This window comes from Felis catus, chromosome C1 (genome assembly GCF_018350175.1).
Source record: "Felis catus isolate Fca126 chromosome C1, F.catus_Fca126_mat1.0, whole genome shotgun sequence".
NCBI lineage: Eukaryota > Metazoa > Chordata > Mammalia > Carnivora > Felidae > Felis > Felis catus.
The window spans coordinates 147,919,886-147,937,117 of record NC_058375.1 but is presented as its reverse complement, the minus strand read 5'-3'; the positions used below and the strand labels follow the sequence as shown (position 1 = coordinate 147,937,117).

Here is a 17,232-nt window from a genome sequence, read left to right as displayed (position 1 = left end):
TGATTTTCTTTTTCCAGCTCAATGAGATATAAGGTTAAGTTGTATATCTGAGAACTTTCTTCCTTCTTTAGGAAGGCCTGGATTACTATATACTTCCCTCTTATGACCACCTGCTCTGTGACAGTTTTTATTTTATTTTATTTTTTTAATTTTTAGTTTTTTAATGTGAAATTTATTGTCCAATTGGTTTTCTTACAACACCCAGTGTTCATCCCAACAGGGTCCCTTCTCAATGCCCATCACCCACCCTCCCACCCCCCATCAACCATCAGTTTATTCTCATGTTTTTTTTAAATTAAAAAAATGTTTATTTTTGAGAGAGACAGAGGCAGAATGTGAGTGGGTTAGGAGCAGACAGAGAGGGAGACACAGAATCCGAAGTGGGCTCCAGGCTCCGAGCTGTCAGCACAGAGCCTGATGCAGGGCTTGAACTCATGAGCTGTGAGATCATGACCTGAGCCAAAGTTGGATGCTCAACCGACTGAGCCACCCAGGTGCCCCAGTTTATTCTCAGTTTTTAAGAGTCTCTTATGGTTTGGCTCCCTCCCTCTCAAATTTTTTTCCCTTCCCCTCCCCCATGGTCTTCTGTTAAGATTCTCAGGATCCACCTAAGAGTAAAACATATGGTATCTGTCTTTCTCTGTATGACTTATTTCACTTAGCATAACACTCTCCAGTTCCATCCATGTTGCTACAAAAGGCCACATTTCATTCTTTCTCATTGCCACGTATATTCCATTGTGTCTATAAACCACAATTCCTTTATCCATTCATCAGTTGATGGACATTTAGGCTCTTTCCATAATTTGGCTACTGTTGAAAGTGCTGCTATGAACATTGGGGTACAAGTGCCCCTATGCATCAGCACTCCTGTATCCCTTGGGTAAATTCCTAGAAGTGCTATTGCTGGGTCATAAGGTAGTTGTATTTTTAATTTTTTGAGGAACCTCCACATTGTTTTCCAGAGTGGCTGCACCAGTTTGCATTCCCACCAACAGTGCATTTCTTCACATCCTCTCCTGCATCTATAGTCTCCTGATTTGTTCATTGTAGCCATTCTAACTGGCATGAGGTGGTATCTCAGTGTGGTTTTGATTTGTATTTCCCTGATGAGGAATGACATTGAGTATCTTTTCATGTGCCTATTGGCCATCTGAATGTCTTCTTTAGAGAGACAGTTTTTATTTTAAACTTTATTTATTTTGAGAGAGACAGAGAGCACACACATGAGCTAGGGAGGGGCAGAGAGAGGGAGAATCTCAATCAGGCTCCACGTGGTCAGCATGGAGCCTGATGTGGGGTTTGAACTCACAAACCCATGAGATCCCAACCTGAGCAGGAATCAAGAGTCAGATGCTTAACTTGCTGAACCGCCCAAGCAGCCCTATAGTTTTTATTTTAACAAGAATTGTTGAATCATAAAATTTGAAGGGTTTATTTGTACACCTTACTACTTTCACTACACAGGGATGTTTTATAACCAAATCTCTGTTAGGAATACATATAGTCTTTTGCTCATGCTTTTAGTTTTATAACATTTTTTTAAATATCACCTTTTTACAGAGGATATCACGAAGTTTTACCAACAACAATTAAATGTTGTCTGTAAATGCATCTTTAAAGATAAAATTAACACCAGCATTCACACTGTATGACTCAAAGCATCAGAGAACTCTCTAAGCCCAGCTCCTGAGTTCATTCTCTAGCCATTGGTTGTGTGACTCCCTTTGTTGCCTCTGTGGTTTGCTCACTTGGGATAGACTCTTTCAACTGAGAAGTGGATGCAATAGCTGATTCTACGGAACCAAGCTTTCTGACCTGCTGATTTTCTGCAGGTCTCCTGGCTATTCCATTATTGGAACTTTAACGTATTCTCTTGCTCTGCCTTTCGTGATCCACGTCCCTTTGCTAATTGTTTGCTTAAATGGCTTCTGACTACCATTCTTGGACCTGTAGTTTGCTTGTTCTACCAAAACTGGTAATTAAGTGGCTAGCCTAGTCATCTCAGGAAGCTCTGGGGATGTTTGCTATTCTGAGGAGACAGATTCTACATCTATAACTTTGGCACCCTCCTGGAAGGATGAGGACCTATATGACAGTAGACTCCTGAGAGTTCAAGAACACCCTTCACCAGGCTGGTTTACCTTACAGGTGGTTACATTGCAACTAGGCAGATCTAGGAAGTAGATTAACATATCATCTAGGCAAATGGTCACACAAGAACTCAAGAGGCTTTTTTGTAGTACCATCATATTTATTGGAAACAGAGGATAGCCCATACAGCATTGGGAGGTACTTAAATTGGCATACATGGGCACAGAAAGTTGCCTTATATTTGTTCCCTCTTCAGATGGGGAGGAGGTTGTAATCTGCACAGAGTTCCAACTTGAAGAACCTGGGGGCCTAGTCTAGCATGTCATTGATGAACAGGGCAGGGTTCTCTTCTCCAGAGTTACCATTCTTAATGCTCTTGAGTTGCACCACAATCTTTATATTTACTAAATCATATTCTGCAAAAAAAATATTCTGCAAGTTACTCCATGGAGAATAATGAATTTCATGTTCCTATAAATTAGAAAATACATTTCCTACCGTTTTTGTATAACCTTGTTGTATTTTAGCATAATCAAGTTTTTGAGAAATCCTTCACTGTAGAAACATATCTGATTTTATTTACTATTTCCCATCCCCCTCCCTCCCCATGGCATCTCATTGACATTACTGTTTTATAGAACACAATTCAGGAAATGTTAGCCTTCATTCACAAGCTAGTTTCAGATTGTCATAGTTCTAGAAGGCATAAAAAATGCTTTTGGATTTTGTTGGGCCATCAGGACAATCATCAAAAAGGGCTGCTCTTGGCAGATGGGTAAGATGCTAGGAAGCTAGGATGGGTAGGCAGATGGGCAGATGGGTAGGCATCTAGGAAGCTAGGATGGAACTTACCAGAATTATTACATGCAAGTAGCAGATTGGTCTCCTGTGTGAACAAAACCACTTCTCCTGTTGGCTTATATGTTTTACTATGACTTTCTGGATGCTGAAATATAGGTAGGAGAGCTAGAAGGTTGATAAGTACTATGTTTTTGTTTATACAAATCCACTATGAAATAATTTCTGGTTTTAGAGCTTAGGTTTTGCACCCATTCTCCATGTAACAGTTTCAAATGTAATCTTAAAAATACTTCTGGCAAAAACTACATAAAGAGTAGACAGCGAAGTGTCATCTACAATAGCAGCCCCCCTTATACATGCAAATAAAGTCTCTGTCCCATGTAAGTGAGTTGGTTTAGAAGATGATGCCACATATATAAAATAGAATACCATGCAGCCATTAAAATAAAGGATAATTATGAGAATTATTTAGAAATATCTTAAATGTTATTGAAAAACCCCAATATAAGATGATGAATATTACCATTAATTACCAATTAATTCATAATTATAGTTATTTAACATACATATGCCTGTGGACAAGGGCTAGAAACTTATATGCAAAAATAAAAATAATAATTGTATTAAAGTGTTATAATTGTTGATAATTTCTTATTTTATACCATTTCCAATATTATATTTTAACAATCACAACAAATCAAAACTCTTTTCTATGATTTTGTTAAATCTGCTGTAAGCAAGGGATAGACTACAATGTTTTCAGATGTCCAGTTTCAGCTGGTTATGGTTGTACTCTAAAAATGACTATATTGAAATAAAATAAAAATCATTAAGATTTATTAATCTTAATTAATTATTTATTAGTCTATAAAAACAAAACATACCTTTACTCTCATTTCTCTAGTTCAGGACCTCATCATCTCTTAACTTTTGGAATAACTACCTTGTTGGTCCAGGTTAACCTGATCCTCTCCTATTCATTTTCTGTTTTTATTTAACTACCTCTCCTTCCAACTCATCCTCTGTTTTGCTATATGGGAATCTTTCTTTCTTCTTCTTCTTCTTTTTTTTTTAATGCTCATTCATTTTCTGAGAGAGAGACTGAGCACAAGTTGGGGAGGGGCAGAGAGGGAGACACAGAATCTAAAGCAGGCTCCAGGTCTGAGCTGTCAGCACAGAGCCCCATGTGGGGTTTGAACCCATGAGTCATGAGACCATGACCTGAGCTGAAGTCGGAGGCTTAACCTACTGAGCCACCCAAGTTCCCCTGCCTGGGAATCTTTCTGAAACACAGATCTGCTGGGCAGGTGAGATCAGCTTAATATCCCTCAGTGGCTTCCTAGTGCCCTAAGCTCTTTCCATAGGAAGCATTGCCAGGATGTGCCAGGCACTTGCCTTTGCTCACGCTGTTACTTCTAACTGAAGTGTTCATCTGTGCTTCTTTCTGTGTCAGTGTCTGGCAAGTGTCCAACCCATATTAGGAATTTAGTATGTGGTCTGAATACATGAATAGGTGAATGGGACCACATTAGATTAAATTTCTAGGGGCACCTGGGTGGCCCAGTCAGTTAAGCATCTGACTTCGGCTCAGGTCATGATCTCACGGTCCGTGAATTCGAGCCCCGCGTCAGGCTCTGTGCTGACAGCTTAGAGCCTGGAACCTGCTTCAGATTCTGTGTCTCCCTCTCTCTCTGACCCTCCCCCGTTCATGGTCTGTCTCTCTCTGTCTCAAAAATAAATAAACATTAAAAAAATAGATTAAATTTCTATTTTTACATATTTTTAAACCCATGTATGTTTATGATTATTTTTAAAAAGCTGATAGAGATAATGTCTATTTCAGGTATAAAATGGAATCTGAAATAAAATCCTTTCTCAATGAAGAGAACATTGGAAATGAATGTCTTACTGACCTTACAAATTTTGGTGAGGTTTTTTGTTTTTTGTTTTTATCCTATATTTAAAGGGGAGTTTTGTTTTGAAGATGAAAGTGGGCCACTCACTTTGTTTTCTTACTGTTAACTGCCAGTTTTTTTTTTTTCCTAAAGGAATCCAAAGCTAAATCTGCACTCTTAATGTCCTGTTCTTGAAGAAATTTAAAATAGTAATATATTACCTGGGGGCGCCTGGGGGGCTTAGTTGATTAAGTTGCTGAATCTTGGTTTAGGTTCAGGCTATGATCACGCACACACAATTTGTGAGTTTGAGCCCCTTGTCAGCTCTGCTCTGACAGTGCAGAGCCTGCTTGGGAGTTTTTCTCTCTCCTTTCCCACTGCTCCTCCTCAGCTTTTGCACGTGTGCGTGTGCACGCACACACACACACACACATACTCAAAGTAAATAAATAAACTTAAAAAAATAATAAAGTGTTACCTGGATTTAATTTTGTTTCTCCACAGAACAAGAGTTATCAGAACAATGGTGCATGTATCTTAAAAATGTGATAAATCCTATTCAGCAGTTGAGAGCAGATCTGAAATACAGACAGCATCACATTTCCAAGCATTCATACTCACATACTGAGTTTAACTCAGTGAAAGTACTGGAAGAGGTCAGTATATTACCTTTACTTTTAATAATGTAATACCTCATTTTTATCCCGACTAGAACAGTTTGACATAAGAAACAAACATGTGTCTTGTATTTAAATAGAAGGTATAGGGGCGCCTGGGTGGCGCAGTCGGTTAAGCGTCTGACTTCAGCCAGGTCACGATCTCGCGGTCCGTGAGTTCGAGCCCCGCGTCAGGCTCTGGGCTGATGGCTCAGAGCCTGGAGCCTGTTTCCGATTCTGTGTCTCCCTCTCTCTCTGCCCCTCCCCCGTTCATGCTCTGTCTCTCTCTGTCCCAAATATAAATAAACGTTGAAAAAAAAATTAAAAAAAAATAAATAAAAATAAATAGAAGGTATAGCAAATTCTGTCTCTTCAATATCTTAAACATATCCCTGAATCTGTCCAAGCATGCTTATTTCTCACCTGAAAAGTTATGATGGCCTCATGACTAGTCTCCCTGCACTCATTCTTGCCCCTCATTACAGTGCCTTTTGGGATTCTACCTTCAGTGCAGTGGGGTCCAGTCATCCCCCTGGTAGATCCCTGCAGAGCTCCTGCTGGCCCACAATTCCTCCCTGTACATCCAGCCCCCTTTTTCAACCTCATCTCCTACCTGGCACTTCCCCCTTTCTCCTAGACTTTGTCACACTGAGGCTGGCCTCCTGTCTGTTCCTCATACATACCAGACTCCTCATCTCAAGGCCTTTGCATCGTCTGTTTTCTCTGTCCCACTGATGGCACTTTTTGTCACTTAGGTCTTAGTTTAAATGTTCTCTCCTCTGAGAAGCCTTTCCTGATCACCCACAGGAGAGAAGCTACAGTCATTCTCTATTATCTCACACTGTTTTTTAATTTTTTTTTAAGTTTATATATTTTTGAGAGAGAGAAAGAAAGAGAGAAAGAGAACAGGGGAGGGGCAGAAAGAGAAGGAGACACAGAATCTGAAGCAGGCTCCAGGCTCTGAGCTGTCAGCACAGAGCCTGACGTGAGGATTGAACTCCTGAGCTGTGAGATCATAACCTGAGTCGAAGCCACTTAACCAACTGAGACCCAGGCGTCCCTACCTCACCCTGTTTTTACATCACCTACCTCCTTTTGATAATTTTCTTATCTATTTTTTTATGAGTGTACTGACTGCCTCCCCTGAGTAGACCATAAGCTCCATGGTCATAGTTGCACTAGATATAAACTTTTAGGTGATTTTTCTTACTATTTTTCAGTTATTCTGTAGTGTTGTTATATTGATTTCATAAATAATATATTTAAAATAATTTAAAAAAATTTACTGTTTTATTTTTATTTTTGAGAGAGAGAGAGAGTGAGTGAGTGAGCGAGCAGGGGAAGGGCAGAGAGAGAGGGAGACACAGAATCTGAAGCAGGTTCTAGGCTCTGAGCTGTCAGCACACAGCCTGACACAGGGCTTGAACCCACGAACTGCAAGATCATGACCTGAGCAGAAGTTGGACGCTCGACCAACTAAGCCACCCAGATGCCCCAATAATATTTTTCTTTATTTTTTTTAACGTTTTTTATTTATTTTTGAGACAGAGAGAGACAGACCATGAACGGGGGAGGGGTAGAGAGAGAGGGAGACAGAATCGGAAGCAGGCTCCAGGCTCTGAGCCATCAGCCCAGAGCCCGACGCAGGGCTCGAACCCACGGACCGTGAGATCGTGACCTGAGCTGAAGCCGGACGCTTAACCGACTGAGCCACCCAGGTGCCCTGTATATTTTTTAAAAAGGTATTAAAAACCCCATGTCCAGCTGGGGACTGGAGGCAGGGATGCTAGCAGAAGAAGGGGTGATTGAGCCAGAAATAGTCTGGTAAGCTCTCTGCCTTACCACAAACAAAATCCAATTGAGGGTATAGAGTGTCTATGACCCCACCATACTCCTAGCTCCATTTTTAGGATCGATGTCTGAAAGCCCCCTTCTGGAAAGCACTGCCTGGCTATGGCATCTCTTAAACCCTCTTCCACAGGTTCTCAAAGGGACTTTCTTTTATCTATATGTTACAGGTTGACTTTGTGAAGACACAATTGAAAGCTGTCTTTGAAAGACTTAGCCTGGAGCAACAGAAAATAGAAAACTATCTTTCAGACTGGAGTATGAAAGTAAGTGTGATGCATATAGTAATTTGTTTATCAATTTGTCATTTATGTTAAATAAAACAATCATAAACTGTTTTTCAGATACTAGATCATTCTTCAGAAGAAAGATGTAAACTGCTTAGTGAAGTGCCCATGGAATTAGAAACCTTGGAATGCCCATACCCTGATTTAAAATCTTCAGTTCTTAATGAGTTCTATAACTTTACAGAGAAATATCAAAAGAAACTTCAAGATGTTGATCTGCAGTTAGAAGACATAGCCAGGTGATAAGATAAAGCTACTTGAATTATGTAGATTTTTGCCACTCAATTTTTATTTCTGTTGAAGGCTGCTTACTTCTGCTTTACTGTTTTCATAATTACTATGTGGTTGAAATGTAGTCAATCAATAAGTTTTTAGATTGACTATTTGTTGAATGAGGGTTCTCTTTCCTCTAAAGTAATTTCCCCAAACAATGGTTGTAAAAATTTTATAAGCTTGAAACATGATGAAAATACTCACCTCATTGAGCTCTTTACTACATAGTTAAGAAACAGTTTTGAAGCATGAATTTTTAGTAACTATGAATTTTGATTTTAAGACGTGAAGCTCTTCTTTAGTGAAAATTTATAAATCAGTACTAATAATAATTGACTGCAATGGAAAAATGTACCCATGGAATTATGTTACTTGTAATTCACTGTGATTTTGTTCTACAGTAAACACAAAATATGTTTTATAAAAATTTTTAAAACACATTACATTTTTTTAAGAAAATAGACTTTTAGTTGTATCTGAAAATGACAAATCCTCTTCTGAATAACAAATACAACATTAGGGGATTTAAAATTCATCTTTGACAGGGTCATCTTTTGTAGTATAAATCCTTCTTTAAAAATATTTTTTTGGGGAGAGCACCAGGTGGGGGGACAGAAAGGGGGGCAGAGGATCCATACTGGGCTCTGCGCTGACGGCAGTGAGTCCAGTGTGGGGCTTGAACTCACGAACTGTGAGATCATGACCTGAGCCTAAGTCAGACGCTCAACCGACTGAGCCACCCGGGTACCCTTTCTGTAGTGTAGATTCTATATTAAAATTAATTTAATGAGTAAAGCCAGAAATGCCACTGTAGGGTCAGATCAATAGCTTACCTCATGTGTGTTTTGCGTGTGAAATTTCTGCAGAATATTTTATAGGAAAATATGCCTTTTATTCTAGTATATTGACCTCTAAATTCTCTTCAAAGAATATATATTTTAAAAGTTTTTTTAAAATTTATTTTGAGAGAGAGAGCAGGGGGGAGGGGCAGAGAGAAAGGGGGAGAAAATCCTAAGCAGGCCCTGTGCTGCCAGTGCAGAGCCTGAAACAGGGCTCAAACCTACGAACCATGTTTATTACCTGAGCCCAAATTAAGAGTCAGATGCTTAACCGCCTGAGCCATCCAGTTACCCCCAAAGAATATGTATGTTAAAAGAAAGGATAATTATTCAAGTGACACATTTATAGTCAATTAAAGTAAGCCTTTTACTATATTTCTTATATTTCTTAATGTATTGCCTATAAGTGAAACTCATTTATATGAAATTGCTAGTGTTAAGGAATAAGTGACAACAAGGAAAACCTTAAATCTTATCAAGTAGAGTTATTTGCTTTAGTAGCTTCTTGATCCAACTCTGGTTACAGCTTTTACTTGTCTTCATATACTGGGCAATCGTAGGTGAAGTCCAAATCTTTCCTGACCCAGGCTTTTTTCTTACATCTCTGTGGCAATGGTCGTGGTTCCTCCTGGGCAGAAACTTTTTGTTCTTGTAAGAGCCCCTACTCACCCTGCCTCTCTGCCTTCCTTTTTTTTTTTCCTTCCCACCTTTCACTAAAGCTGGGAAAAATTAATAATATATCATTTATATGTGTTGATTGATTAATTACACTTTAATTGAAACTCAGTCACAATGAAATGTTAACTCAACCATGCACTTAGTTGAAGTCTCTAATTATAAAATAAACTTTCTCTCTCCTTTCCCCATCTCAACCTTGTTAAAGAGATTTTAGAGCTCATTAAGCAAGAGCGAGACAGGTGTGGGTTTTGTTCTTTTGTTTTTCCGGGGGGATGCATTATAATCAGGCTGCTGTGGCTATTGTGAGAAATAAGCCCACTGACCCAATCAAAGGAGGGATACAGAGACTCAGAGCACAGCGAAATGAGGCTTTAATCAACATTCTTGCAAGAGCATTGTCTGATGGACAGGCACACTGGGGGCTGTTACAGCAGGCAATTTATCTCCTAGCATGCAAGTCCCTCCCCTGGTTCCTCATTGGCTGAGTACTACAGATGTTACAGCCTTACCCAGAAGTCACCTATGCCCTTATAAGGCAAAAGTAGTCTGATTAGAACAAATGTATATTCCTTGAGGTGACGCACAGACTTCTTTGGCGCATGCTCATTGCAAAGCCGGTGGAAAATAAGCCTGTGAAATGGGAAGGGGGAAGAAAAAACAGGAAGTAAAGTGTGTAAGGGATTCAGACTCCATTGTGGGGTGGAGGAGGGGTTTGTACATATTTCCAATAGGTTGTAAACCTATTGTTAACTAGACAGCACAACTTTTATTTGGTATTTATGAAAATGAATCATTTCACTTACTTCTCACAGCTATGAAGAAGGTCAGTTTGAGTCCTACCTTTTATTTTATTTATTTGTTTTAAATGTTTATTTATTTTTGAGAGAGAGAGAGAGAGAGAGAGAGAGAGAGAGAGAGAGAGACTGAGTGCGAGTGGGGAAGGGGCAGAGAGAGAGGGAGACACAAAATCTGAAGCAGGCTCCAGGCTCTGAGCTGTCAGCACAGAGCCCGACGCAGGGCTCCAACTCATGAACCATAAGATCGTGATCTGAGCCGAAGTCAGATGCTTAACCAACTGAACCATCCAGGTTCCCCTTTGACTCCTTCCTTTTAAAGCATGTTGGCTGCCCCATTACACTTCCTCCCAGATGAATCTTGTCCCCCTAGAACATCTGGCTAGGATTGCGGTGTTTCTAGGTTAGCAGCTCCTAAACCTGGAAAAGTTTGCCTTAGCAGCCCGAAGTGGATGCTTTCCACTAAGACCTATCCTTCACAGCCCATTTTCCTACCTTATTTTTCATCTGAACTCAGTTTCTGCTCTTCCTTTGTACAATGCTGTATCACTCAGAAAAAAGTTGAGATACACAGTTCTATTGCCATTACTGAAGGTTAAGTAGAGAATATGATGGACATACATCACATGCTAAGTTTTCTTCAGCGGGAAGGCACACTGAGGAAAAAATAGCTTAGGAAAGCTTAGTGGAGGAAATAAAATTCGCTATAGGTTCAAAGAATGAGCAGAGTTTGGATAAGACAGGAGGTAGGGAGGACATTCTAAGAAGGGATGTTGCATGACTAGACTGTAAACCCCTTGAAGACAAAATAATTTATTAGCAATATTTGTATCCTTAGCACCTGGCCCATCCTGGCACACAGCAGCTTTCAAATAAATGATTGTTCCGTTGAGTTGAATTAAAGGTGAAAACAATGAAGGTAAGAGTGGCAAGGCATGTTAAGGGAGCAGTAAGAATTCACTTTGGAGGAATATAGGTTCATAAATTCTAGCTTAATAGTCTGTCACATATAATTATCCAGAATAAATTTTATATAATTACTGATATGTTTTGCTTGATGAAGATTCATTGGGAAATCCTTAACATACAGTGGTTTCTGCTAAGCTCCTTGGTAGGAGAGTCAACAGACAGACTAGACTAGAATATGGCCTTGCCTTTATGAAGTCTTAGAAAAGGGGTGCCTGGGTGGCTCAGTAGGTTAAGTGCCCAACTCTTGATCTTAGCTCCGGTCTGGATCTCAGGGTCATGAGTTCAAGCTCCACATGGGACACTGCGCTGGGAGTGAAGCCTACTTGAGAAAAAAAAAAAAAAGGAAAGAAAAAGAAAATAAAAGGCTTAGAATGTTTAGGGGAAGCAGCAAACACACACACACACATATATCCTGATCAAATAAAGACTATATGCAAGAGTCAACTGAAGAGACTATTTTACAAATATGCTGGCAATAAATGATGAAGCATCAATAACACTGAATGCGTTTTCAGGAGTAGTTTCTTTTTTTTTTTTTTGAAGAAAAGGAGAGTAACTGGGCTATTTTGAATAAATACAGAGGTGGTCGGCATCAGCAATCTGTCGTTGGTGGTCAGTAAGGCATGTAAATGTACTATTCTAATGAGCACAATGAATTATATGTTTAGCTATAGTATTAACTGGACCTCTACTTTGCCAGTATCTGCCAAGATTTTGATAAGGCCATTTTCCCCTTTGGGTCTAGTTATTAGGCCTTGTGAGAATTCATATAGATTGTGTGCATTTATGTCCATACCAGCACAAGTGATGAGTGCTTATTTTAAATAGATGCATAGTGCTGTGACATAAGGTTGAAATATCTGGGGGACATTTTTAAACTATAAAATTTTATTGGGCTAAAGACAGTGGATGCCATCATTAATCCCAACATTTATTTTAATTCTTTCTATTTTTTTAGCAGCTCACTGGTTTGGGTTGGAATGACTGTGTCCCCAGGTCCAAAGGTAGGCTCTGGTTGGGAGTGCGTACCAGTCAGTCACCTCATTTCCCTGAGCTACAGTGACTTGATTTTACTCTGAGTGGCATGGAAAGCTACTGGGAGCAGAAGTGTGAAGGGTTTTGGAGTAACAAGACTTACGTTTTAGCAGGACCACTTTGGGAGTTGCTGTGTTTAAGATGGAAGCAGGGAGAGGCAAGAAAAGATTGGACACTTAGGAGATTATTAAAGTAACCAGGTGGGAGATAATGGTGGTCTGGATCAGCAAGTGGAGGTGACATGAAATAGCCAGCCTTTGGACACATTTTGAGGGTTTAGAGCCAACAGCATCTGCTGACAGAGTTCATTAGGCACGTGAAAAAGAACAACAAAAGAATAGTCCAAAGTTTTTGGGTTGAGCAACTGAAAAGATGGAGTTCCCATCAACTGAGATGAGGCAGACTGTAAACGATGTAGGGTTAGGCTATGTGGAAGATCAGGTGTTCAGGTTTAGACATATTGAGTTTGAGATGCTATCAGATGTCTAAGTATAGATTTGTGAAGGCAGTCAGTTACATGACTTTGGGGTTCAGGAGAGAGATCTGAGCTGGAGATTCATGTTTGTGAGTCACCACCATGAAATTGGGTGTGATCACCGAAATAGTGAGTGAAGAGACAAAGGAGAGATCCCTAGAATCTGCTGACATTACAGAGTCAGTAAGAAGAGGGGTAACCAACACTGGGTGTTGAGAAAAGATCTGTGAGATGTGAAGAAAACCAAGGAACTATGCTGTCCAAGAAGGCAAGTAGAGAGGGAGTGGTCAAGAGTATGAGCTGAGGAAGGATCATCACTGAGTAAATGCTGCTAAGTCAAATAATATATGACTGATAATTGACCCTTGGCTCTAGAGAACAAACAACTGTTGAGTCATTGGGAACAAATCCCTAATTGGGTTGGATTTAAGTGACTGGGAGGAGAGGATTGAAGACAACCTTGAATGTTGTCTTGAAAGTTGAAGTACCTACAACTCTTCTGAGAATTTCTTTTGTAAAGGAGAGCAAGAAAGTAGGGCCAGACTTTTATGTTGTTGCTTGGTCTTTTGTTTTGCTTAAAATGGGGAAAATATTACTATATTTTATGCTGATGAGAAAAATCCAGTAATGGGATTTGGTGCACAAGTAGGGGAAGAAGCACTGATGGCTCATCTATTACAGTAACTGGTAGGGATGCAGAGTACATGGTACAGGTGCTGAAGAGGTGAATAGATGTCATAGTGGCAGTCCATGGAACCCTGGGGGTGGTTCCAAATACACATGACAAAGAACTTTACGAAGACCTCCCTACTCATCAAAGCAATAAAATTTTTAAAAAATACTCAGATTTTGGGGCACATGGGTGGCGTTGTTGTTTAAGTATCCAACTTTTGGTTTTGGCTCAGGTCATGATCTCACAGTTCGTGGGTTCAAGTCCTGCATCAGGCTCTGTGCTGATAGTGTGGAGCCTGCTTGAGATTCTCTTTCTCTCTCTGCCTCCCTTGCTCATGCTCTCTTTTTCTCTCTCTCTCAAATTAAATAAATAAAACTTAAAAAAAAGATTTTTACCTACAAAATGGTAAAGCATTAAAAAAATTATCTAAGGTTGAAAATATGGAAGAAATGGGCATTTTTATACATGAATGGTATATAAACTCTTTTGGAAGGCAATCTGGCAATAAATCATCAAAAATTTATAAATGTGAATTATTGTTGTTTAGAAATAATCTTAGAGGGAATAATCATAGAAGTGAAATAAATAGGTAGTTTCAAGGATATTCAACATTTTCCCCCATTCTTTAATGATCGCAAAACCTTTGAAATGACTAAATAGCCAACAGAAGATTAGCTTCATCATTTATGATCCATCCATGTAATGGGATACCACAGTCATTAATAATTATATTTAAAAAATTTTAATGACACAAATAACTGCAATATGTTGCTATGCAACTTAATTAAGGGTTAGGCCACAAAATAGTTTGTATGAAATGGATTCTCTTACATATTTTTTTTCTTTTCCCTCTGAAAGTGTTACTTCTACATCTATGTAGCTACAGAAAAAAGACTGGAAGCTTATCCAAATAAACAATAACAGTAGTTATCCCCAGGTAGTAAAATCATAAATAAATTCGACATACATGTTTTTTCCTGTTTGTAAAGCAAAAACACAGATTTTTAAAAATCCAAGTTAAAGAGTGAATTGATATGTAATGAGCACCCGTTACATGACATGACAAGTACATGCCATTTTAATCCTCAACATAGGCCATTTAGACAACTATTTTACAGATGGAAAAACTACAGCTGAGTAGAAAGTGAACAATTTCTCCAAAGTTTCTGAGCTAGCAGATAGCTGAGCAGAATGAGTTTCTTCTGCTCATCTGACTTGAACGCTTTTCCCTCACACTACACCACTTTGAGCACTTACATTTATCAATCACATTGGTAAATTGTGTTCACTGCTAGATAAGTAAGTACTGTGCAATAGAAGTACGATGCGAGATGTGGACCACATATATAATTTAACATTAAAACTTTAAAAACAATTTTTTTTTGAGAGAGAGCGAGAGAGAGCGCAGGGGAGGGATAGAGAGAGAGGGGACACAGAATCCAAAGTAGGCTTGAGGCTCGGAGCTGTCAGCACAGAGCCCGATGCAGGGCCAGAGCTCACAATCCACGAGATTATGACCTGAGCCAAAATTGGACGCTTGACTGACTGAGCCATCTAACACCCTATAATTTAACATTTTTAAGTGGCCATATTAAAATATTTTTTAAAGAATTAAATTTATTTTAATAATATATTTCATTTAACTCAGTAGTTCCAAAACATTATAGTTTCAAGATACAATCAATATATTAAAATTATTAATCAGATATATTACATTCTGTTTTTCATAGAAAGTCTTTGAAATCTGGTTTGCATATTATACTTGTAGCACATCTTAGTTGGGACTAGCCACATGTTAAGTCCTGAATAGCCACATGTGGCTCATGGCTACTGTCTTGGACAGTGTCCTTTAAAGGATATTGTCTTTTACTAAAACATATTTTTAAAAAATCTGACTGCAATTGAACTTATTTCTTTATTCAATACGTGTGAAGCTATTTAGATTCTATTTAGTCTGTATTTCATTAGTAACGTGAAGACAAGTTTAATTGCTTGTTTTAGACTCAGATGAGATTGTGGCTTTAATTTCCTAACATTTGGATGAATTAATCATATAGATGAGATATAATTGTCTGATGCTCCATTTAGCTATGTCAGATGTGAAGCCAATATGCAGCAAAAGCTATAGAGTGATAACAAGTAATTTCTACGTTATTGTTTGATAGATATATTAAATTTTAATTATTGATCTGTAATTATTCTATTATTTTATGAGATCAGAATCTGAGTACTGTTTAAAATCAACAATGATTATAACAATTCTGTCCCTCTATGTGTATATTGCCAAGGCCCCTAGTTTCATATTTTCTCAGCTAAATTATTTCAATTTACTTGTTACTTGAAAGTTACTATTGGGGTGCCTGGGTGACTCAGTCGGTTAAGCGTCCGACTGTGGCTCAGGTCATGATCTCACTGTGCATTCGAGCCCCGCGACCGGTTCTGTGCTGACAGCTCAGAGCCTGGAGCCTGTCTCAGATTCTGTTGTCTCCCCTTCTCTCTGCCCCTCCCCCGCTCATGCTCTGTCTGTCTCTCTCTGGTGTGTTACTTAGTCACATAGGTTACATGACCCACTTGAGCAACATCCTGGGTCACTGCAACTCTCATTTTCTCTTGGCATATTCCAACATGGATTGTCCAACCTGGCTTGGAATTTATATTTGTTACAGGGAGGTAATAGTTGTAGACTATCGTTTTATTTTTTGTCATGTGTATTTAATATCTTTCTCTTAAAATAAACACATCATTGAAAATACTTTATGATTAATTTTTTTATAATTTTTTTAATGTTTATTTTGAAAGAGATAGGGAGAGACAGAGTGTGAGCAGGGGAGGGGCAGAGAGAGAGGAGACCCACAAACCGAAGCAGACTCCAGGCTCTGAGCTGTCAGCACAGAGCACGACGCAGGGCTGGAAGTCACAAACCACGAGATCATGGACCTGAGCCGAAGTCCGACGCCCAACCGACTGAGCCACCCAGGCGCCCCAATTACTTTATGATTCTTAAATCAAAAGCCATATGTGGTGATTGTTCAACCTACTTTGGGTTTGCCGTGGGAAGAAAGTATATTTTAAATTCTTTTGGCTATAGTGGAATGCATTTTATCAAGGGAACAAATGGATGCAATTTTTGTAAGATACCCTAAAAACTAGTCTTGGAGTTTGCCTTGCTTAATTAATAACAAAGTCTGTATATTTACTTGGATGTTATGTTTATTTAAATGTATCTGTGAAACTATGAGAATAGTGGTTATAAATTTCTAGGTCAACAGTCTTTATAGTTAGTATCATTGCAGCCCACACCTACCTTCTTGGTATAATTGTTTCAACTAGAAACTACACAGTGTAGTGGTGTGTAAGGCTACATTTTTAATAGTTTTGGAAACTGAAGAATCTGTGTTTTAAGGGATGAAGGAGTAAGAGCCATTTATGAGAGGCTTCTGTTCTTTGCTTGATGTGAAATCATATTAATCTTGAGTAAATCAGGTTGGAGAAAATGGAAACATAGCAGCTTGACAGATTTGTGTCCAGGACAATTGACATATGTTATTTTTTAACGTGGATAAAACAGATAGAATTTATTATTAAAATAATAAAATATATGTAACTAAAAACAAAGATAAGATTAAAACTTCTATGGACAGACTTGTCAAATTTTGACAAGAAAGGAATTATAATGCTATATTATATATCAAATCAATTGCATATAACAAGGCTTTCCTATTCCTTATAACTTGAGGTCCAACTGTGGATATATATAATCCTTTTGAGGAAACCATGGCACTAGAACTGAGACTATGGAGAACCAGTAATGTAATAAATTATCATCATGAGTGTGGCCTGAGGGGAAGGGGAAGAAAGAAAAGAAATTATAATCACTACCTTCATAGGTTTATGTCTACTTGCCATATTAGTGCC

General features: G+C 38.7%; 1 protein-coding gene across 7 annotated transcripts in view; it reads left to right on the top strand.

Annotated features, from left to right (window-relative positions):
* The window catches only part of CCDC148 (coiled-coil domain containing 148), a 283,553-nt gene that overhangs the window by 81,565 nt on the left and 184,756 nt on the right, over positions 1 to 17,232 (top strand). For 5 of the 7 annotated variants that reach the window (XM_045033842.1, XM_045033841.1, XM_019838135.3 and 2 more), the window contains 4 exons: positions 4,739 to 4,821; positions 5,295 to 5,446; positions 7,465 to 7,560; positions 7,639 to 7,820. In XM_045033842.1, coding sequence (XP_044889777.1) covers positions 4,739 to 4,821; positions 5,295 to 5,446; positions 7,465 to 7,560; positions 7,639 to 7,820 — 513 coding nt within the window. The remainder of the gene's footprint in view (positions 1 to 4,738; positions 4,822 to 5,294; positions 5,447 to 7,464; positions 7,561 to 7,638; positions 7,821 to 17,232) is intronic. The other 2 variants (XM_045033846.1, XM_045033845.1) reach the window with 1 other exon arrangement.